Source organism: Bison bison, unplaced genomic scaffold (assembly GCF_000754665.1).
Source record: "Bison bison bison isolate TAMUID 2011002044 unplaced genomic scaffold, Bison_UMD1.0 scf7180017864371, whole genome shotgun sequence".
In the NCBI taxonomy this organism is placed as follows: domain Eukaryota; kingdom Metazoa; phylum Chordata; class Mammalia; order Artiodactyla; family Bovidae; genus Bison; species Bison bison.
Window position 1 is genome coordinate 8,349,574 of NW_011494943.1, and position 23,178 is coordinate 8,372,751.

The 23,178-nt window shown below is 43.2% G+C and overlaps 1 protein-coding gene across 2 annotated transcripts in view; it reads left to right on the forward strand.

The window, feature by feature from the left end:
* The window catches only part of MFSD11 (major facilitator superfamily domain containing 11), a 28,759-nt gene extending 17,989 nt beyond the window's left edge, over positions 1-10,770 (forward strand). For both annotated transcript variants that reach the window (XM_010856230.1, XM_010856229.1), the window contains exons 10-14: positions 1,611-1,676; positions 3,191-3,316; positions 6,334-6,508; positions 7,224-7,359; positions 7,896-10,770. In XM_010856230.1, the coding sequence (XP_010854532.1) occupies positions 1,611-1,676; positions 3,191-3,316; positions 6,334-6,508; positions 7,224-7,359; positions 7,896-8,060 (668 nt within the window). In that variant the 3' untranslated portion in view covers positions 8,061-10,770. The remainder of the gene's footprint in view (positions 1-1,610; positions 1,677-3,190; positions 3,317-6,333; positions 6,509-7,223; positions 7,360-7,895) is intronic.
* The last annotated feature ends 12,408 nt before the right edge of the window (positions 10,771-23,178 follow it).

Consider the following 23,178-nt stretch of genomic DNA (forward strand, 5'->3'; position numbering starts at 1 on the left):
TCCTCTAGGATGGACTGGTTGGATCTCCTTGCAGTCCAAGGGACTCTCAAGAGTCTTCTCCAACACCACAGTTCAAAAGCGTCAATTCTTCAGCGCTCAGTCTTCTTCACAGTCCTAGTCTCACTTTATTTTAGTGAAATTCAAGAAAAAAGCTATCCTCTTTTGTATATAGAGAAATTCAGGACAGAGTGTCTGTGACTGATGTGTTTCCTAGTCATCCACTGAGTAGGAACTGAAATCTGGATCCACCATTAGTTTAGGATCCTAGATAAGTGGCCTTAAGTTATGAAATGTGAGCAGGTTCAAAGACAGTTAAAATGTGCAGCTTTTAGAAATGCATTTTCCACTGTAGATTTCAACGAAGTTAAACAATAAAAATTAAAAATTAAAGGGATCAGAAACAAATGAGCAGAACTAAGGTTTCAGTCCTCAGATCCAGAGACTGAGAATCCAGGAAGTGGTGGTATCCCAGCTTGGGGTGGTCAAAAACCTCTGGGCTGATTCTGACCTTGAGTCCAGCCTTAACGCTGCCCTGGGAAAGTTGCTTAGGGAAATTAGCATTTTGCCAACTGTTGACTCCCTAATCTTTAATCAAGTCTGTTGGAATAGTCTGTTGTTTTGTTCTGTTTCTTTTCTCTGTTTCACGTTTTATTTGTTTTCTTGAGAGCTGGAAAAGGTGTTAGAGAAAACACAACTCTAGAATATATTTAAACAGTTGAAATCAACATTTTACTTATAGGGCAGGTTTAGTTCATATGTTAAGCATTTTAATCTGAATCATTAACGTGTGTCCCAGTGTCTCTGTTTACTGGCATTATTGACAACAAGTAATAATGAATTGGTTGAATGAATATTTTAGAATTTTTGTTCAGTTGATTAAAATCTAGTTTAGTTCAGTTCAGTCGCTCAGTTGTGTCCGACTTTTTGCGACCCCATGAATTGCAGCACGCCAGGCCTCCCTGACTATCACCAACTCCGGGAGTTCACTCAGACTCACGTCCATCAAGTTGGTAATGCCATCCAGCCATCTCATCTTCTGTCATCCCCTTTTCCTCCTGCCCCCAATCCCTCGCAGCATCAGAGTCTTTTCTAATAAGTCAACTCTTCGCATGAGGTGGCCAAAGTACTGGAGTTTCAGCTTTAGCATCATTCCTTCCAAAGAAATCCCAGGTCTGATCTCCTTTAGAATGGACTGGTTGGATCTCCTTGCAGTCCAAGGGACTCTCAAGAGTCTTCTCCAACACCACAGTTCAAAAGCATCAATTCTTTGGCGCTCAGCTTTCTTCGAAGTCCAACTCTCACATCCATACATGACTACTGGAAAAACCATAGCCTTAACTAGACGGACCTTTGTTGGCAAAGTAATGTCTCTGCTTTTGACTATGCTATCTATGTTGGTCATAACTTTCCTTCCAAGGAGTAAGCGTCTTTTAATTTCATGGTTGCAGTCACCATCTGTAGTGATTTTGGAGCCCAAAAAAATAAAGTCTGACACTGTTTCCACTGTTTCCCCATCTATTTCCCATGAAGTGATGGGACCAGATGCCATGATCTTAGTTTTCTGAATGTTGAGCTTTAAGTACTCCTAATTTTTTTTTCTTTTTTTGCAGAAAAGTCTCTGAAGTTATGTGTCACCAAGGAGATGCTCCTTCTTAGCATTACAACTGCTTATACAGGTAATGGAGTTAATTACAGTGTTGGTTTTCTGTAACTGTGTAATGACAGTAAGTGTCGAAAACAATAACTGTGTTACTTTCTCACAATTCTGTACATTGACGTGTCTCAGCGAAATGGTTTTTCTGATGGTCTCAGTTGGGGTCTCTTGTGGTTCTTTAAGTTATAGTGCTAAGGTTCTTTAAGTTATAGGGCTAAAACTTCCAAGGTAGTTTCATTTGCACGTCTAAAGGGGTCTAATGCAAGCTGGATCTCACCTCTCTCCATGTCTCAGCATTTGCGTGACCCCTTCCCATGTTGGTGAAAGCAAATCACAGGGCCAACCTAAATACCACCTAGGGGAGGGTTCTGTACAAGGGATTGAAAAGCAGGAGGCTTGATTCATCTCAGCCAGTGATTTTAGGACAAAATGGAGCACTACAGAAAATAATCATGAGTAAATCTTTGCCACATGAGTATGAATTAAGAGAATTTTCAATAAAACAGAATGAATTCTGTGGCTTCCAGTGATAATGTGATGTGGTAATAGGTGAAGTAGGCTTAGGTCTTAAGGAAATCTGTTTCCTTGTCAAAAGTTGCGCTGATATGTCAGTTATTACTTTTGCCTTTACAGTTGACCCTTGAACAGTGAAGGGATGGATTAGGTGTGCTGACCTCCCCTGTGATCAGAAATCTTTGCGTGACTTCAGTCAGCCGTTTGTATCTGTGCTTCCTGGTCTGCACAGTCGACCAACTGTGGACCCTGTAGTATTACAGGGTCCTGCACAGTTCAAACTGGATTTGTTCAAGGTTCAACTCTCTGCGCCTCATAGGTATAGGTAGAAACATCTTATTTTTAGGTCAAAGGGTGGTGTCAGAACATCTTCAAAATTCAGGTAAGATTTTGTGACATTAAGGAACCAGGTCTTCTACTGATTTGCTCTAATTTTTTACCCAAATTTTAAAAATTTCTTTTCCTGGAAAACATGTTTAATTAAAACTTTTTCCTTTAAGCAAAAGTAGATAGTAGGTATTAGTCTTGCCACCATATGTTCCTGTTCCCTTGGAAAGCTATTAATAAGGATAATGAGTACTTTAGTGTCTCTGTTACAAGTTTATGTTAATTACGTCCTCTGTCCACCCCCTTTTTGTGCAGAGTGACTGTTTTAACATAAGGCTGTCTTTGCTTATTTGGGTTGTATGTTCTAATCTGAAATATGTGACAATTGCCATCTCGTGGCTAATTCCTTTTCATCAGTTATGTCACGTGGAGTAGCATTTCAGTCTGAGTGAATTTTGTTTTATACATGCATAGCTCAAATACTACAAGACATGAAGACATGAAGAAAAAACCAGGAAAGGTAGACTGTGTTTTTTCAGTACAAAATCCAGTGCTTTGTTATCTGCAGTTGGTTTACTCTAAGGATGTAGAGACTTGAATGCAAAGAGCTGATTATGGGACTTGAGTATCTGGATTTTGGTACCCATGGCAGATACTGAAGGACAACTGTAATTTAAATCTGACTCTTTTCTAAAGGTCTGGAACTGACTTTCTTCTCTGGTGTATATGGAACCTGTATTGGCGCTATAAATAAATTTGGAACAGAAGAGAAAAGCCTCATTGGACTTTCTGGCATTTTCATCGGCATTGGAGAAATTTTAGGTTGGTTTAAAAAAAATTTGCATTAAATCAGTTTGTTACAGTTATAACGGAAATTTTAAGTATATTTCACTTCTCTGTCCTTGGATTTCTGTTTCTTTGCTTATTTTTATCCACATGGGTATGTCTGGTTTTTCTTTTATTATCACTGTTCTAAAACTAAATTATAAAACTTTTGCCAAGTAATTCAAGACAAAGCCGTAAGTAAGAAAACAAAGATTTTTGCTTTTTGTTTCCTGGATTTTCCTCTTAAAATACTTAGGGAAGGTGTATTAGAATCCCTGAATTTCTTGTTCTCTGGATCTCTGACACCAGTTGTATGTCCAGCAGTACAGTTCAACTCTGACACTAACTCCTAGAGTTAGCAGCAGACCACACAGGTTCAAGGGTACAATCCTGCAAGGCCAGCCTCACTTCAGACGCCAGTCCAAGTCCTGAGTCCCCAGGCCATCTTCACTTCTGTCCAGCTTGGCTATACATTCAAGGATTCCTACAACACCCCTGGGAAATGCTATGAAAGGAAAGTGAAAGTGAAGTTGCTCAGTCGTGTCCGACTCTTTGCAACCCCATGGACTATAGCATACAAGGCTCCTCTGTCCATGGGATTTTCCAGGCAAGGGTACTGGAGTGGGTTGCCATTTCCTTCTCCAGAGGGAAATGCTATACTTACTGTTAAAGTTTATTTAATAAAGGATGCAGATGAACAGCCAGATGAAGAGCTACTTAGGGCAAAGCCCAGAAGGACCCCTGGCGTAGGAACCTCCATCCCCTTGGAGTCTAGGATGTGGTACCCTCCCGACACATGATGGAATCATCGCAGGAAGCTCTCCCAAACCTGTTGCATGGGGATTTTTATGCACATCTCATCATGGTGGATTAAATCATGGCAGACTCGATCTCTAGCCCCTCTCCCCTCCCCTGAGATGGGGGGTGGAGCTGAACATTCTAGTTTTCTAATTAAGACTGGGTCCTGGCAACCAGCCTCCATCTTGACTAGAGCCACCCCCACAGTCCTTCAGGGGTCAGCATTAACTCAGGTGTGGTTGGAAGGGGTTAGTTAAGATAACTAGAGACACTCCTTTCACTGAGGAAATTCCTAGGGTTTCAGGAGCTCTGTGCCAGGAAGCGGGGAGAGGAGACAGGCTAAGACCACACCTCTGTTTTGATTATGCCACCAGTCACTCCTGCAGCGGTGATCCATGCAGTAGTGGATGCTGTGTAACGTGTGAGGAGCTTCCCAAAACTTTCTGTGCCTCCACTGTATGAACAAAGCATGGAGCTTATATTTTTGGGGAAGAACACATGCAATAAAAAATATCTGAAACTTAGAATGTCAAAATGATAAGCACTATAGAGAAAGGACGGAGAAGCAATGGCACCCCACTCCAGTACTCTTGCCTGGAAAATCCCATGGACGGAGGAGCCTGGTGGGCTGCAGTCCATGGGGTCGATAAAGAGTCAGACGAGACTGAGCAACTTCACTTTCACTTTTCATTTTCATGCATTGGAGAAGGAAATGGCAACCCATTCCAGTGTTCTTGCCTGGAGAATCCCAGGGACAGGGGAGTCTGGTGGGCTGCCGTCTATGGGGTCGCACAGAGTCGGACACGACTGAAGTGACTTAGCAGCAGCATGGACAAAGGAGGGTGGGGGGTTGGTGTATTTTTTTGTTCCCTATAATTAATTTTAGAACATTTTCATTGCTTTTTTCCAGTCAACTGCTAATCTACTTCCTCTGTAGATTTATTCCGGGGACATCTCATGTGAATGGAATCATATAATCTGTATTTTTCTGTTGTCCCTGGCTTCTTTTACTTGACACAGTGTTTGCAGGGTTTTTTCATGGTGTAGCATGTATCAGTACTTCATCTCTTTTTTCTTTTTTACTTCATTCCTCTTTATTACCAAATAATATTTAGTCACGTGGATCTACCACATTTTTATTCATCCATTCATCGTGTCATGGACGTTTGGGTGGTTTTTGCTTTTTGCCCATTATGAATAATGCTGCTGTGAACACTAAACCTAGGACTGAAATCGCTGGGTCACGTGATAACTCTGTGTTTGACTGATTTGTCTAATAACAGGTCCTATTTTCCTGTTCCTTTGCATGCCTGGTAATGTGGATACTAGCCATTGTGAACTTTACCTTGTTGGGTGTGGGATGACTTTTACATTGCTGTTCCTGTTCTTGAGCTTTGTTCTTGGATGCGGTTCATTTACTTGGAAACAGTGTGACTTTTTGAGTCTTGCTTTTAAAGTGTGTTGGATGGAACCAGAGTAGTGCTCAGAGGAGGGCTAATTATCTCTCTCCCCCAAGGGAAGACCCTTTCGTGAATACCCAGTGAATAATAAGATTTCCGGTCTGGCTGGTGGGACCAGGTACTCTGCCCAGCCCAGGGTAGGGCACTAATGCCACTAATCCTTTTGGAAAGCTCTTTCTGATCTCTGCTACTCACATCCTGTGCTGATCAGCTTTCCTTTTTGATGCCCTGTTTTGGAAACTCAGGCACCTTGGTCTCCCCAGCCCCTGAGCTCTGTCTCCGTGACTCAGGGAGGCTGTGGGCTTCCTCCTGCCTTCCCTCCCCTTCTGCCCCTCTTCCCGGTCTCCTTCCCCTGTCCTCCCCGCTCTGCTTCCGCCCTCCCCCTTTCTGAAGCCCCCGGCCTCTCAGTCAGCTGGGGCAGGTGTGGGCCTCGCCTCATTTGTTCCCTGTCTCTCTGAGATCACTGCCCTTTGTCACCTGAGAATCTGTGTCTTCAAAACCGTTGTGCCATATTTTTGATTTTTTTTTTTTTTTTAGACTGGGGGTAAATTCAGTTCCTGTTATTCTATCTTACCTAGAAGTCTGTCCTGATTTTTATAATTTCCTTTGTTTCAACAGTTATTTCTTACTTTGTATATTCGTGCTTGCTTGCTTTATTTTATTAAATTCACTATTTGTCCATTTATTTTTTCAAAACTAAGTTTTTGATATGTTAACTTGGCCTTGGATTTTTTTGTTTGTTCATTGATCTTACAGGTGGAAGCCTCTTTGGCCTGCTGAGCAAGAATAATCGTTTTGGTAGGAATCCAGTTGTGCTGTTGGGCATCCTGGTGCATTTTATAGCTTTTTATTTAATATTCCTCAACATGCCTGGGGATGCCCCCATTGCTCCTGTTGAAGGCACTGACAGCAGCGCTTACATCAAACCCAGGTACAGTGGCGGCCCTTTTTCTAGTAAGTTAAGGAAGGGCAGGAGGTAAAGGATGGCTTGGAATTTAGAATGGAGCAGTTAGTCCTTTTCTGTAAGTCTGTTATAAGGTCATTTGTCATGTGTTAATGGAGCCAGAATGAGTTTGAATAGAAATCCATAGAGAATATCAAGTTATTTTTGTGATTGTTGGTTTTAACCTTTCTCCCCACTAAATCTTTTTCTTGATCTGTGAAGGATTGCGTAAGTGTCTGATTTGAATTTTTTATCTCTGCTTTTTGAGCATTGAAATCTCTAGACGTTTTTGGACTTCAGGGAAGAGCAGTGAGGAATGAGGGGTGATCTGTCTGCTGGATCGGCCGCCCAGCCCTTTCACAGTGGTTATGGGAGTTTTGCGGGTGTCATTTTACTGCACTCAACCCTCAGATTCATTTTCAGCGTAGGCATTTATGTCTGGACCCCCAAGCCAAGGGCAGCCCCATCCCAGACACACTGTTTGCTTCCCTGATGGTTAATAGACTAGAGTTCGCTAGACTGTGAAGGTGACAGCATTTGAGTATAAGTTCTTTGTAAATTCCATGTTTATTCATTCTTGTTTCATACACTTGTTTAAACTGGAGAGTAAAATGTTTTTGTGGGTGAGTTGCTGTTACATTTTAAACAACTCTAACAAATATTATTATTAATGCTCACTCTCAATTAATTTTATTTTAATCAGCAAAGAAATTGCCATCTTCTGCAGCTTCCTGTTGGGTCTTGGAGACAGCTGCTTCAATACTCAGCTGCTTAGTATTTTAGGTTTTCTCTATTCTGAAGACAGCGCCCCGGCTTTTGCCGTCTTTAAATTTGTGCAGGTAAATTCTTCTTTAAACTATGTTTAAAGGCGGGTCTTTTTGAAGTGCTGTAACTTCATTTTCTTAATGTTTCTTAAATAAAAGTCTAGGAGATCCTTTAAAAGGATTTCTGATCAGAATGAGGAGATAATAAGTACTGTGATCTTTTTTGTCCCATCACTTGTATAAGAGATTTTACATTCCGGCCTCTGCGGCTCAGACTTCTTTCAGTAGATACTAGAGTTCATGGTGTTCACAGGTAACAAGTGTGCTTCTCACTGTGCATGCACATAATTTTATCACTCCAGTTTTTTTTTTTTTTTTTAACAAAATACTATTTTAAATAGCAGACTGTAGCTTACTTGATTATTCCCAGCTCTCAGTGGGACTTGAATGGTGCATGTTTGTGAGCTAGTGACTAAGGAGGTGCCCTCTAGATGCAGAAAGAGCAGGGAGCAGTGACAAGAAGCCTTGGGTCCAAGCTGTGGGGTTCGTTGTGGAGTCGGCTGGGTCACGTGTGCATGTTTCATGATCTGTTTTGTCTTCTTTATTCTTAGTCCATTTGCGCAGCCGTGGCATTTTTCTACAGTAACTACCTTCTCCTTCATTGGCAACTCCTCGTCATGGTGATATTTGGGTTTTTTGGAACTGTCTCCTTCTTCACTGTGGAGTGGGAAGCTGCTGCCATTGTAGCCCGGGGCTCTGACTACCGAAGTATTTGAAGAAGGGTGCCAGTGAGAGGAGGCCGCCTCTTCAGACCCTCGGCTGAGCGGCAGGGCCGGGCAGAGGAGGCCGCTCTCATCTTCACCATACCTTGGAGGCTGTTAGAATGGAAACTCCGAGATCTAAGACTGCTAAATCTGCCAGAGTTGGTATTCAGGTTTACAAATATTGTTTAGAAACTAGTGAAATAAGGGAACTTGTCCTGTCAGTCATGATGTTCGAAGATGTTGTTTTTCAGTTCATCTGTCTCACGTTCCTTATGGTCATGTTGTAAATGTAAATGTTTTCTTCTGCCCCCCGTTCTCGTTGAGAGATCATGCTTTGATCGAAACTACTAGGCCATATGTGTATGAAGACTCGTATGTCGTGTGAAGACTCCTAGGTGTGTGGCTGTGTGTTACTATGTAGTAACAGGGAGCATGTGCCACCCCATGTGTGTCTGGGAATGACGTTTAAGTAAATCATGTAACACTGAAATGGAATCTTTGAAAAGATTTGCACATTTTTGATAATTTTTCTTGTAGTTCCTAGCAAGAGGGGTACTAATCAAGTATTATGAAATGAGGTAAAAATTGTCTTAAGTTTTAAAAATAGGAATCTTACATTTGTAAATGAACAGAAACACACTTAAGAAAAAAATACACATTTATTGATGGAGGCTTTTGCTAGTAATTTTTCTAGAGGATGCAGTGCATAAAAAACAAACAAACCCAGAACACGTGGTGAAGTCTAAGCTGTGGCGGCAGGCTGTTGTCACTAAGAAACACCATTCCATACGCATGTCTGGGAATGGAGTCTAACTGTTTGGGGGAGATGTTTAGAATGGAAATGTTAACTTTAATCCATAAGAGCTTTAAACAGTTACTTTAATTGAGATAATTCAGAAATCATAAAATTCATCATTGTAAAGTATACAGTTTAGTGGCGCTTCAGTACATGCACAAGATTATATAGCTATCACTACTGTCTTTTCCAGAACGTTTTCATCACCCCGAAAGAACCCCCCGTGCCTACTGGTAGTCATTCGCCATTCTCTTGCCTGGCACCGGTGGTCAGTAATCCGTTTCCTGTCTCTGTGGATTTGCTTCTTCTGGATATTCCCTATCAATGGGAAAGCTCACTTTTAAAATTGAAAATTAACTGAACAAATCAAGAGTTTTATGGCAAAGTAGATTTAATCAAGAAGACAAACAATATTTTGCTTTCCTTTATTTTTTAACACCTGCTTAGTAATTTTATGGAGTGTGAGTTTTAGACTTGATGGCAATTGCAGGGAATTGTGGTTAGCTGGAACCCTTAGAGAAATTGCATTTGTATGGAACACTGAACTCTTTTGCTCCAAGTTGTAAAATTGTGGTTTTCTTTCTTGAAGTTGAGATAAACTCAGTTGATAGTTGATTTTATATAAATTGTAAATGCTGTTTCAGAATTAATGCAAATGAATTTATTATCTCTTTAAGCACATTATTGTCTACTCAGATGTATTTGTTTTCTATCACTGTATGACAGATTACTCCAAAACTTAGCCATTTCCCTTGTGGTTCAGATAGTAAAGAATCTGTCTGTAGTGCAGGAGACCTGCGTTTGATCCCTGTGTCGGGAAGATCCCCTGGAGAAGGGAATGGCTACCCACTCCAGTATTCTTACTTGGGAGAATTCCTGGACAGAGGAGCCTGGCAGGCTATAGTCCATGGGGTCACAAAGTCAGACGTGACTGAGCAACTAACAGTTTTTTTCACTAAGCACATTATAGTTTACCCAGATGTTTTTGTCTTCTATCTCCGAATGACATATTACCCCAAAACTCAACCACTTAAGACCTACGTATTCTCTCATAGTTTCTGCGGGTCTCGGTATGGCTGGACCAGGCCCTCCAGCCAGCCCAGGCTTTGTCACAAGGCTGCCGCCAAGGCGTGACCCGGAGGAGGACCTGCTTCTCAGCTTAGTCTCATCCTTGGCAGGAGTTGGTTCCTCACAGGCTGTTGGACTAAGAGTCTTAGTTTCTCACGGCTGTCCTCATCAAAGAAAGCAAGTGAGAAAAGCCAGAGGGAAGTGCCAGCAAGTCATAAGTCACAGTCTTTTATCACTTAATCTCGAAAGTGACATCTCATCACTTTTGCTGTATTCTCCCTACTAGATGCAAGTTACTAGTTCCCGGCCACACTCACGGAAGGGGGTGGGGGTTACACCAGGGAGTGACTAGAACCAGGATCCCCAGGACCGTCTCGCAAGGCTGCCTGTCTCACGTTCAGCTGGGAACTGGGCCCTGCATTCCTGTGTTCCTCACTCTGCCGGGCTCGGGCTCCCTTTGCTTATGATAGGTCTGTAGAATTAGGCTGCAGAGGTTCAGTAGCCTCTGTTAATACTACTGAGTGCATTCTCCCAGGGCAGCCGCAGCCTCTTATCACAACTGGTAGGATTCCTGGTAACTGCTTTCACAAGGGAAAAGAGAGTGAGGGGAATGTGTCAGGAACACGACTTCTGGGCCGCCTCCCTCCTGTTGTTATGTGTGATGTTCTTCACCTTAAGTTCTGTACTCACATTTTGTGTTTGGGTGGGTTTCGTTTTGTTTTTTTACTCAGTCTTTATGTCTATAAATAGTGTTGGCCTTGGTGGGCTCTTTATTTGGCTGATAACAGCTCGTTTGAATTTGTATCATTATTTGAATTTGAAATGTGGTATGAAATAAAGAATTTAATTTTTACGCTTGTTTATGTACTCTCTCAAATAATTTATGCTTCTGGGTAAGTAAGTCTTCACTTTGTCTCACATGGGTGTGTGTGTGTAAGTATGAGTGTGCTGTTCTTTTGCTGCAGATTTCTGTATATTGAAATTTGGCTTAGCCCTGGAGCAACCTTAATTGAGTCACAACTGTTTTACTCTGTGTGAAGGCGTCCCCCACCTACCTCTTCTGCCCTATACCCGAAGGCTTGAATACCTTAAAACCTAGGCTTTGGCTGTTTACACTGCGGCTTGCTTTCCTCTGGGAGTTAAGTTCTCAAAATACAAAAAAAAGTTGCCAATTAAAAAAATAAAGTGAGGACATAAGAGAAACTGAATCCTTGGTAGGAATGTAAAATGGTGCTGCCTTTATGGAAAACAGTAACGTAGTTCCTAAAAAAGTCAAACTAGAATCACCGTCTGATCCACCAATTTCATGTTTGGGTATGTACCCCAAAGAATTGAAAACAGACTTGAAGGAGGTATTTGTACAGTTATGCTTGTAGCAGCATTGTTCACAGTGGCCAAAAGGTGAAAACAACCCATGTCCATCAGTAGATGAATGGATAAACAGAGTGTGACCTATACATACAACAGTATGCTGCCTGCTGCTGCAATAGGGGGCTTCCCTGGTGACTCAGCAGTAAAAGAACGGCGACAAAAGGAGAAGGGGGCGGCAGAGGATGAGATGGTTAGATAGCATCACCAACTCAATGAACTTGAGCAAACTTGGGGAGATACGATCTGCTGGAGGAGGGCTTGGCAACCCACACCAGGATTCTTGCCTGGGAAATCCCATGAACAGAAGAGCCTGGCGGGCTACAGTCCATAGGCTTGCAAAGAGCTGTCTGTACATGACTGAAGCTACAGCACGCACGCATTGGGAGATAGTGGGGGGAGCCAGGCGGCGGCGGTCCATGGGGTTGCAAAGACTCGAACATGAGTTAGTGACTGAACAAGAACTGTAACAGGAGCAGAGCCGGTGCCCCAGAGGGCGGGGTCAGGGGTCCTGTTCAGTCAGCTTCGCCAGGGTCTCTGGGCCTTCCAGGCCCTCTGGTCTCAGGGTGGGCAAGTGTTCTGGGGGCCCAGGGAAAGGCTGAGGGCTGGGTCTCAAGAGCTCCAAGGCCCTCCTCATGGCCGCTTGCAGGCCAGGCCCAGGCCTTGAAGCAGCAGCGAAATCTTCCCCTCTCACCGTCTCCTAATGGCAGCAGCTAGCTGTCTCCACGGGTCACAGTCCAAGGAGGCCCCAGCAACTGGAATATGTGGACACGGTCATTAAGGTAAGAGCTTCATGGAATTCCCTGCGGGGCCAGTGGTTAGGACTCAGCACATTCACTGTCGTGGCCCAGGTTCAATCCGTGGTTAGGGAACTAAATTGCTGTAAGCCTCAAGGTGTGGCAAAAAAAAAAAAAAACACTAAAATTGTGCGGCCCTGCATGATATGTCTCAGGCGACCCCAGGACTACTTGTAAATTGGGAGATTTGCTAGCAGGAATCAGGGGTACTCTCAGGGTTTATTACAGTGACCTCGTAAGCCAGGTCATCAGGGACAAAGACCCTGTGGGGAGTCTAGAAGAATCCAGGTACAAGCTTTCTTAGGCTTTCTCTCTCCCTTCCCTGAAGGTCACCCAGAGCTTCCTCTTGCCCCTTTGCCCCTGCATCGAAGATGTAGCAGTATGTGCGATGTTTCTGACCAGGAAAGCCTGCTAGAGACGCACCCAAGGGTTTTACAGGGGCTGGTTGCAGGCAGCCTCTGCCTGGCATTTGCCAGGATTTTAGACTTGAGGAGAGAAAGCAGGTGTTTGTTTAGCATAAACCACATTGTTCGGGACTTCCCAGGTGGCGCCGTAGTAAAGACTCCATCTGTGATGCGGGAGACTTAGGTGGAATCTCTGGGTTGGGAAGATCTCCTGGAGGAAGAAATGGCAGCCCATTCCAGTATTCTTGCCTGGAGAATTCTGTTGACAGACGAACCTGGTGGTAGTCCATGGGGTTGCAAAGAGTCGGACACAACTGAGCGACTAACACTTTTCACGTGTATAATTGAATCACTTTGCTATACAACAGAAACTCACGCAACATTGTAAATCAGCTATATTTCAAAAACATTTCTTTGATTAAGAAAGTTAATTAGGGACTTCCTTGGCGGTCCAGTGGTTAGGAATCCGTGCTCCCACTGCAGACAGCACAGGTTCCATCCCTGGTTGGGGAACTAAGACCCCTCAGGCTGCAAGGTGCAGCCAAAAAAAAAAGTTAATGTCTAATTACATAATTAGCCAAGATGTCTCATTAACATAAATACTTGGGCTTGTTTCATTGGTACTTTTGGTTTGGTTTTCAGCAAGTAAAACATGGTTAAACAACTCCTTACAACTCAACTCATACTACTTAAGAAAAAAATTGTATTTTCTAGAAGATAAGGACACATAGTCCATGAAAATGGTCTGACTCTTGAAATTTTGTGTGATTCTTTTGGCTTGTTTCTTTATAAACTTTTTATTTTATTCAATTGTAAAAAGGTAGATTTCTCCCCCAGCCCCACTCCCATTGCTTTTGGAATCTTAGTTCCCTGACCAGGGATTGAACCTGGGCCCCAGTAGTGAAAGCCCTGAGTCCTAATCACTGAACCACCAGGGAATTCCTGACTTTATGTTATTTTCATTTTCAGTTTTTGTTCTTTTAAAGCAGACTTCATATTTTAGAGCAATTTCGAATTCACAGCAACGTGAAGGGAAAGGTTCAGAGATTTTTCTTATCAACGTGCCCCACCAAAGTGGTACATTTATTGCAATTAATGATCCTATATTGACATCTTGTCATCACCCAGAGTCCTTAGCTTCGGGACCTCCCTGGTGGTCCAGTGGCTAAGACTTCAGGCTCCCCATGCAGGGGGCCCAGGTTCCATCTCTGGTCAGGGAACTAGATCCCACATGCGCCACTAAGACCTGGCACAGTGAAAAAATAAATACTTTTTTAAAGTCCTTAGTTTACATTAGGATTCACTTCAGTGTTGTACGTTCTGTGAGTTTAGACAAATGTATAATGACTAGTATCCCCCGTTATAGTATCCATCATATGGTGTAGTTTGACCGCCCTAAAATTCCTGAGTTCTTCCTGTTCTTCCCTCCCTCCCCCAGAAACCACTGACTTTTTTTTTTTTTTTTACTGTGTCTATAGTTTTGCCTTTTCCAGAATGTCATATAGTTGGAATCATACAGTATGTAACCTTTTCCAGATTGGCATCTTACATTTAGTAATACGTTTTAAGTTTCCAACATGTCTTTTCATGGCTTGATAGCTCATTTCTTCTTAGCACTGAATACTATTCCATTGTCTGGATTGTTAAAAAACAAGACATCAAGCCCAAATAGAGTGGCTTATGGTAAGTTCCACGTCCCCAAACGGAGACTTAATTTCAGTTTCAGCTCTCCCAGAAATGGAATCTTAAACGAGTCAATCAGGAATTGCCTGACCAATACTAGTTGGGTAATCTGCCTGATATTGACCCCTGCCACCCGCTAAAGAAAAATAAGCTGTCAATAACCGATTTGCTTTTTGGCCTAGTATAACTGCCTTGTTCCTACTTCCTCTGTCTTTCTCTCTCTTTTTTTTTTTTTGGCTGCGTTGTGCAGCTTGTGGGATCTTAGTTCCCTGACCAGGATTGAACCCGTGCCCTGTGCAGTGAAAATGTGGCATTCTAACCACTGGACCGCCAGGGAATGCCAAAGTCCTTCATTTTGTAAAGCTCCTCAGACCTCCTTTCTATCTGCTAGATTTGCATGCTGCCTGTTTCAAACCAGTGTTTGCTCAAACACTTAAAAATGTTTACATGCTTTGGTTTACCTTTTAACAGGATGTACACAGTTTATTCACTTACCAACTGAAGGACATCTTGGTTGCTTCAGGTTTTGACAAGAATAAAGCTACTCTAACCATCTGTGTACAGGGTTTTGTGTGGACATACGTTTCAACTGTCTTGGACAAGCACCAAAAGAGCACAATTGCAGCATTGTATTATGGTAAAGAGGATGCTTAGTTTTGCAAGAAACTACCAAACCATCTTCCAAAGCAGTCGTACCGTTTGCCTTCATCCCAGCAATGAATGAGAGGCTCCTCTTGCTCTGAATCCTCGCCAGCATTTGCTGCTGTCAGTGTTCCAGATTCTGGTTGTTTTCATAGGTGTGCAGTGGGATCTCACTGTTTTCAGTTGGGTCAACAAAAATGGCTTCCCTTGGTGCTCAGATAGTAAAGAATCTATCTGCAATGCAGGAGACCCCAGTCAGGAAGATCCCCTGGAGAAGGAAACAGCAACCCACTGTAGTATTCTTACCTGGAGAATGCCATGAACAGAGGAACCTGCTGGGCTACAGTCCATGGGGTGGCAAAGAGTCAGATACAACTGCAAAGAGTCAGACACAAACTTTCACTTCTTCACTTTCAACAAAAATCAGTCCATAAGAAAGAAAATGGAAATGTTTATTCAAGCCAAATTTGAGGATTTTATAAAACCCAAGAGAGCATCTCAGAAAGCTCTGAGAATAGTTCTGCCCATTAGAAGTCAAGACACAGGTATAAGAGTTGTTTTTATTTTTATTTTTTCCAGACACAAAGGGCTGTAGTTCAAATGATGTATTAATGACAGCCTACACAATCCAGATCTGAGTGTCATCAGATCATGATGGCTTCCTGTGGCATTTTATAAGATAAAGAAGGAATGTTGTCTTCTAAGGAATTGCCTTGTTGATGCTAGGAGAGTGCTGCTCTTTTGAATTGAGAAAGTACTCCTGTTGCTGGGGGAGGCTTGGTTGATGCCCAATGCAGATGCACAATGCACAGGAGCGGGGAGAGAGGAGGTTCAAGGGCAGAGGAAATTTTTCATGTTTAAATTTTCCTGGTTCTGCCATAAAATATGAATTTTACTTTGCAGTTGCTTTTCCTTGATGACATAAAATGTGGAACATCGTCTTAGGTGCCTGTTTGCCACTTGTATATCTTCACTGGTGAGATGTCTGTTAAATTCCTGTTCTTTTTATATTTTGGATAGTAGTCCTTTATCAGATGTTGAGCTGCATGGTATATGGGATCTTAGTTACCTGACCAGGGATCAAACTTGTGGCCCCCTGAGTAGGAAGTGCAGAGTTTTATCCACTGGACTACCAGGGAAGTCCCTATCAGGTATATCTTTATATTTTCTCCCCGCTCATGGCTTATCTTCTCACTCTCTTGAGAGTTATTTCTTTTTGTTGGTCCATAATACACTAAATTTTAATTACTGGGAAGCACATTTTTGTTGATCTGGTAACTCAACAAACTATGTTTCACAGTGGCTTTCAAACTGAGAGTGTTTTCAACTTTGTGCACAAATGGTCTGAAGATGCCATCACCTCTTCCCTGGTGCATTTGGTTGTGACTGGTTGGTTTCCTGAACTGCTATTAAATCTAGAAGGTTTGATGTATTTATCGTGAGTAGTTTTGCCCTAACTCTGTGTGAGCTGAGATGGATAATTTTAAGGAAAAACTGACTGCTGTTTTATAGACATCAGATCCACAAGAGGCTCATTTAGGTATTTCTTTCTAACTTCAATTCATTGGTCCTCCTTTCTTATTTTCTTCCCTAAATGTTGTCAAATATATCCCAATTCTTCAGTCTTCTTTGTTTATATTCTAAGTCTGTTTGACTTTTTAAAAAAATGATTTTATTCTATTTCACATTTTAAAAAGGATCTTTGGGGATAATTGTCACATGAACTGAAAAGCAGTCTTTGGATGAGTCATCCCACAGACCCCGGGAGGGAAGAAGCAGATTTGTTTTTTCTCTACTTATTTTGTGTGGTTACCACTATTTGAACAAAAGAGGAGGTAGCAAATGTTTTCAGTTCACGTGCTGGGGAAGGAGATTATTGGTTAGATGGTGCTTTCAGAGGGAGCCGTGCCGGGGGTCTGGGTTTGATCTCCGCAAGGCAGCAAGACAAAAACTGTAAATGCAGGTACAAAGTTCATTACTAGAGATATAGCACAACAACATGCGAGAGAGCACACAGAAAAAGAGTTTGTTTAGTTAAGATAGAAGCAATGTAGAGATGGACACCCAGAGAGAAGGTGTGGGTGTCCCGCTTAGGGAGGAGGAGCACAGAAAAGTACCAGGCAAGTCATTTTTATAGGGCAGTTCTTCCAGGCCTTTGTTTACCTTTAGCCAATTATCTGGTTTATTTTTCCACACCTGACCTACCCTGGGGCCCATCCCTGGGTGCGCACACACCTATCAGCCAAGATGGTACCCTAAGTGAAGGCTGATGGGAGGAGCAAGACTCATTATGGCCTGGCGTTATGTCCTGACTTTTGACCCACAAGGAGCCTTTCTGCACATGTGTAGTGTCTCCCTTCTTCCAAAAAGGGGGGAAGTGGAGATCCCTTAATCTTTTACTCAAACAGGGTTTTGCCCCCTCTTTGTCCTTACCACGGCCATTGTCACAAAAGGTGTGCAGGGTCTGGCTACTCACCGCTCAAAAGCCAATAAACAGGCCAGGCTGGTGGAAAGGAAAGTTAGCTTTATTTCAGACCCCGGCAACTGCGAGGGGCGGGGGCGTAGGGGGCAGCGGGGGGGCTGTAGGTGGACGTGTGTCCAAAGGCCAACTCCTCCTCACTGGCAATGAGTGGGGCAAGAGCGTGTCTGGACAGAAAGAGGGGTTACGTGTAGACACAGCAGGGTCAGCTCTGACAGTCACCTTCAAATTGGTCATCGGTGCTCTGACCAGAGTCATCTTGATTGTTTTAGGTACAGTTAATCTTCAGTTCCAGGGTCAGTTTGTTTTCCGTTACTTTGAGGCCAATTCTTGGAATTGTGGCAGTTGTATGTCACGGCTATAGCCTGGTCATCATATAGTTAATTTCTTCCGCCTGGTGAGGGTTTCACTATGAGACAGCTCGCAGGATATGGTTCAGAATACTATCTATAACCCTTGAGAAGGCACTAAATCCCCTTGACGATGCATAATGACCACATTATTATTATTTGGTTTCCTTTGTTTCTGCACTTCTCAGTTCTCTGATTAAACTTATTCTTTGGCTAAAGTTGTCCACAGACAAAAGGCAGACAAGAGACCTGTGGGGGTGGGGTGGGGGGTCAGGCACCGCACGGTCCCGCTCTGTTTCACTATTATCTTGACTGTTGCCACGACTATTACCTTAAGGTGTTTACAAGCGACAAAGACTGGCTATCTACCCTGCTTCTGTTGTTATCTCCATTTCGGTGGGCAAAGGGAGGCTGATTGTGAATGCCTTAATGGGGGCCTATCTATCTCTTGTCCCAGGAAATGCAAACAGTTGTTAAGTATCCAGCCTGAAGCCCACGTCTTTGTGCCCCAAGAAAGAGAAACAGGAGGCCAGTTGTAAGTGTCTAACCTGGAGCCCACCGCTCTCCTGCCTCATACTGGGTCTCCTCCTGCAGGAACACCTGTAGCTACGCCTTGGGTGCCTGCTTCTGTGGGGAAATGCCTTGTTTTGTGTCCGAAACTTAAGACTGCAGGTCATCCCTGTGGCAGCAGCAAACTTCTGTTGCCGAAAAACCAGTTTTATCTCTTGGTTGTTGAGCCAAAAGACACAAGCAAGCCAAACAGTAGGAGAAGGAAGGATTTATTGTTTGCAACAAGTAAGGAGAACACCAGGGATATTTCCTGAAGCTGTTTTTCTCTGAACAGCAAAATCTGCGAAACTTTCAGCTAAGGGTGCGGGCTATTCATGAAGGGGCTGGAGAATTCAGCCTAGAATGGGGCAAAAGTCAACAGAGTCCAAGCTTTAGCTGATTGAAGTCACGAGGGTCAGAAAAAGGTCAACATCATCGTTGCTTAGATTCCTATCAGTCTGGGATCTGATCATATAGTTACCTTCCTCCGCCTGACTGGGGGCCTTAGGTCTTGCAGGATTCAAAGACGCATGTCAGATGGTAATGTATATCCCTTGAGGAGGAACTGGGACTCTGTTTTACGCTGAGCTATTGTTTCCTGACTGCTTTTCCTTTATCCGTGCATTTCCTCACTTCCCTAATTAGTAATTTCTTGAATTTGCTCTTTGGAATTCGAGGAGGCCCAGGAGACTAAAGCCTTTTTCTACAAACAAGAAAAGCCTCATCGGGTTCTGCTCCACTTCCCTTTCACTTAGTGACTGAAAAAAAAAAAAAAAAAAACACAACCTAAATTTTATTTTTCTTACAACCTAAAAATTGAGAATCATGTTTTATTTGGTGGACAAACCTAGACAGTGTATTAAAAGGCAGCGATATCCGAAGATTTTAGAACTCTGCCAGGAATCCAGGGCAAAGGCCAGATAGATATATTTTTTATTATACCACAGTAATGCATCGTATTAATAGGATAAAGAACAAAGCTACGTGACCATTCACATTGCAGAAAAAGCCCTTGACAAAACCCAACACCATTCATACTTAAAAACAAACAAAAAATAAACACCTCTCATTAAGGTAAGAATAGAGAACTTCGGTATAAATGGAGCATTTATGCACAAGCCCATAGTAATACATTTGGTGTGAAAAAATGAATGTTCTTTTCCTCAGATCAGGAGAAAAAGAGAGGCAAAAATGTAGGGCTTCCCTGGTGACACAGTGGATAAGAATCCGCCTGCCAATGAAGGGGACACGGGTCCGATCCCTGACCCAAGAAGATCCCACATGCCTTGGAGCAACTAAGCCCTTGCAGCACAATGACGGAGCTGCGTGCGGCGACAAGAGAGGCCACCACGATGAGAAGCCCACACGCTGCAACTAAGAGAAGCCCCCACTCGCCACAACCGGAGAAAGTCCGAGACAAGCAATAAAGACCTAGCAAAGTCATAAATAAACGAATAAACAAAAAGGCGAAGAATACACTTCTGCAGTAAGACCAAAAAAAAAGTCATCTAGATTGATAAAAAACGAAACTGTCAATCAGTGATGAGTTACTCTTGACTGTAAATACACACACACAAACCTACTAGAACTAATGCGTTACGCAGAGCCCAAGACACAAGCTCAACACTCAGAAATCAATTGTTTCTATATACTAATACTGCTGCTGCTAAGTCGCTTCAGTCGTGTCTGACTCTGTGCGACCCCATAGACGGCAGCCCACAAGGCTCCACCGTCCCTGGGATTCTCCAGGCAAGAACACTGGAGTGGGTTGCCATTTCCTTCTCCAATGCATGAAAGTGAAAAGTGAAAATGAAGTCACTCAGTTGTATCCGACTCTAGCGACCCCATGGACTGCAGCCTACCAGGCTCCTCCATCCGTGGGATTTTCCAGGCATGAGTACTGGAGTGGGGTGCCATTGCCTTCTCCATACTAATACTGAGCAATCTGCAAATAAAATTAATGCATTTCTCATCACAATAGGAATAAAATACTTAGTAATAAATTTAACCTGGCAAAGGACCTGGAATTGGCAAAACAGATTTTTGGAAAAGAAAAAGCTGGGACTTCCCCTGGTGGTCCACTCAGAAAAACTGCAGTTAGGGTTCAGGCCAGCTCAGCCAAGTTCAGGTGTGGGCTGCATGCTCTCCCTTGAATTCTGTGTGGGTCCGGGGCTGGAGCCACTTCTGTTGTCTGTGCTTTTTTGTTTTGGCCGTGCCTAGTTGCTCAGTCGCTCAGTCGTGTCCGACTCTGCGACCCCATGGACTGCAGCACGCCAGGCTGCCCTGTCCTTCGCCATCTCCTGGGGTTTGCTCAAACTCATATCCAACGAGTCGGTGATGCCATCCAACCATCTCATCCTCTGTCGTCCCCTTCTCCTCCTCCCTTCAATCTTTCCCAGCATCAGGGTCTTTTCCAATGAGCTGGCTCTTTTTCATCAGGTGTCCAAAGTGTTGGAACTTCAGCATCACTCCTTCCAATGAATATTCAGGGTTGATTTCCTTTAGGATGGACTGGTTGGATCTCCTTGCAGTCCAAGGGACTCTCAAGAGTCTTCTCCAGCACCACAGTTCAAAAGCATCAGTTCTTCGGTGGGATCTTATTTCCTGACCAGGGATTGAACCATGTCCCTTGCATTGGAAGCATGGAGTCTTAACCACAGGACTGCCAAGGAATTTCCATTTCTATGCCTCTGGGTGAAAATTATTATCCTCCTGCAGCCTTACCTCTAGAATAAGAATTCACATTTATGTGACCTAATTTTGCAGAGCTCTTTCAAGGACTTCTCTTTTTTAAATGTATTTATTTGCTTGAAAAAATTTAAATTAATGTATACTTGATTCACAATGTCGTGTTAGTTTCTGCTGTATGGCTAAATGATTTCGTTATACACACGCATGCATTCTTTTTCATAATCTTCTCCATTTTTTTATCAGTATATTGAATACAGTTCCCTGTGATATACAGTAGGATCTTGTTGCTCATTCATCCTGTATATAATATTTTGCATCTGCTAATCCCAAACTCCCAGTCCTTCCCTCCTCCACCCTCTTCTCTCTTGGCAACCACAAATCTGTTCTCTATATCTCTGAATCTGTTTCTATTTGTAGATAAGTTCTTTTGTATCATTTTCTTAAATTCCACATGTAAGTGATATCGGTATGGTATTTGTCACTCTCTGTCTGACTTACTTCTCTTAGAATGATAATTTCTAAGTCCATCAAGCACTTCTTCATGGAGACTCCCAAGAACTCAGCACAGAAGTTAGGAGAGAGGGGATCAGCATCTAATATTGTGACTCGGAACTGAATTCAGAGAGATGGAGGCTTGCCCAGGAGGGCAGGGAAGTGGCACAGCCAGCTCATAAAAGGCTTCTTACAACTGCACTTGGCCCCATGGCCTCTCAACAGAGCCTTTGCCCAGGTGCTCACTAAATTCTAGTTGGATTAACTAGAATTCTACAAGTTGAATTAAGAATGTATCTGGGACATCCCTGGTGGTCCATTGGTTAAGGACTCTGTGCTTTCACTGCTGAGGGCCCAGGTTCAATCCCTCATTAGGAAACTAAGATCTCACAAGCTGCAAAGGCACAGAGCATCTTATTCAGTTATTTTGTTGTGGTGGGTCTTAGTTGCAGCATGTGAACTCTTAATTGCGGCATGTGGAATCTAGTTCCCTGACCAGGGATTGAACCTGGGCCCCCTGCTTTGGAAACTTGGAGTCTTAGCCACTGGACCACCCAGGAAGTTCCACAAAAGGTATCTCTTTTTCTTTGATCCGGTCTAAGAGAATTTAGTTACTGAACGCATCAGAGTGGCTTGTTGAATTGCTGCTTTATCAAGACATGGGGAGTGTCCCATTATGCGGCCAGGGTTTATTGAAGTTCCAATGTTTGGGATATTTATTACCAGGTGAGAAGAGTAGGTTAGGAAGATTTCAGAAACCTCTAGGAGGGAGTAAATTGTTTAAATATCCCAAGTGCATCTGAAATTAAAGCACAGGGCTGAGATGCTCAAGCGGGTAGAGTGGCCTGCGGGTCCCAGCACTTGCTGACTCCAACTCGTTTGTCTTTCTCTCCAATATCCTGCTCCTCCGTGCAGATTTCTCACCACTTGTCTCTCTGTGTTATTGGAAATGGCAAAGCATCCACAGTTAAGCCGATTTAAACCCAGTCGAGCCTGCAAGCATTAACACTTATGCTCGAAAATGGGGAAAGTGACAGAGCCTGTTGCCAAAAGGTCTCACTGCACGCTTTACCTGTGTCGCCAGGGGGAAAGAGATGAAAAATGGCCTTGAGGGGACTGCAGAGTGAATTTCATTCCATGCAAAGAAAAATGAGATTTAAAATATTTTGAGGCAATAAAGTACCTTCAAGTGCCTGCACTGGGCAAATAAGCCAGACTCACAGGTGTTGGGAAAAATCAGAGGAGGGAGCAGGGTCTGTGCCAAGTTGGGGACTTCAGTGCCACAGAGGTTCACTGTGTCTTCCAGTTGTGGGGGGCCTCAGAGTCGCTGGGAGCCTTGACCTCGTGTGTCCCTGTCACCATGGTTTTCAGTCTCCTGGGTGATCTGAAAGCATGTCTTTTTTTTTATTATTATTTTTTCGATGTGGACCATCTTAAAAGTCTTTATTGAATTTGTTGCAATATTGCTTCTATTTTATGGTTTGGTTTTCTTGGCCGTGAGGCTTGGGGGATCTTAGCTCCCCAACTAGGGATCAACCCACACCCTCCGCCCTGGAAGGCGAAGTCTTAACCAGTGGACCACAGGGGAAGTCCCTAATAGACTTAATTTTTAAGAGCAGTCTTAGTTGATTGCAAAATTGCGTGGAAAGTACAGAGATTTCCCATATGCCTTCTGCCTCTACAGATGCACAGCCTTCCCCACTATCAGGATCTCTACCAGAGTGAGACATTTACAAACAAACTCCGACCTTATCCCCCAGAATCCACAGTTTACGCCAGGGGCCGCTCTTGGTGGTTCTGTGAGTTTGGAC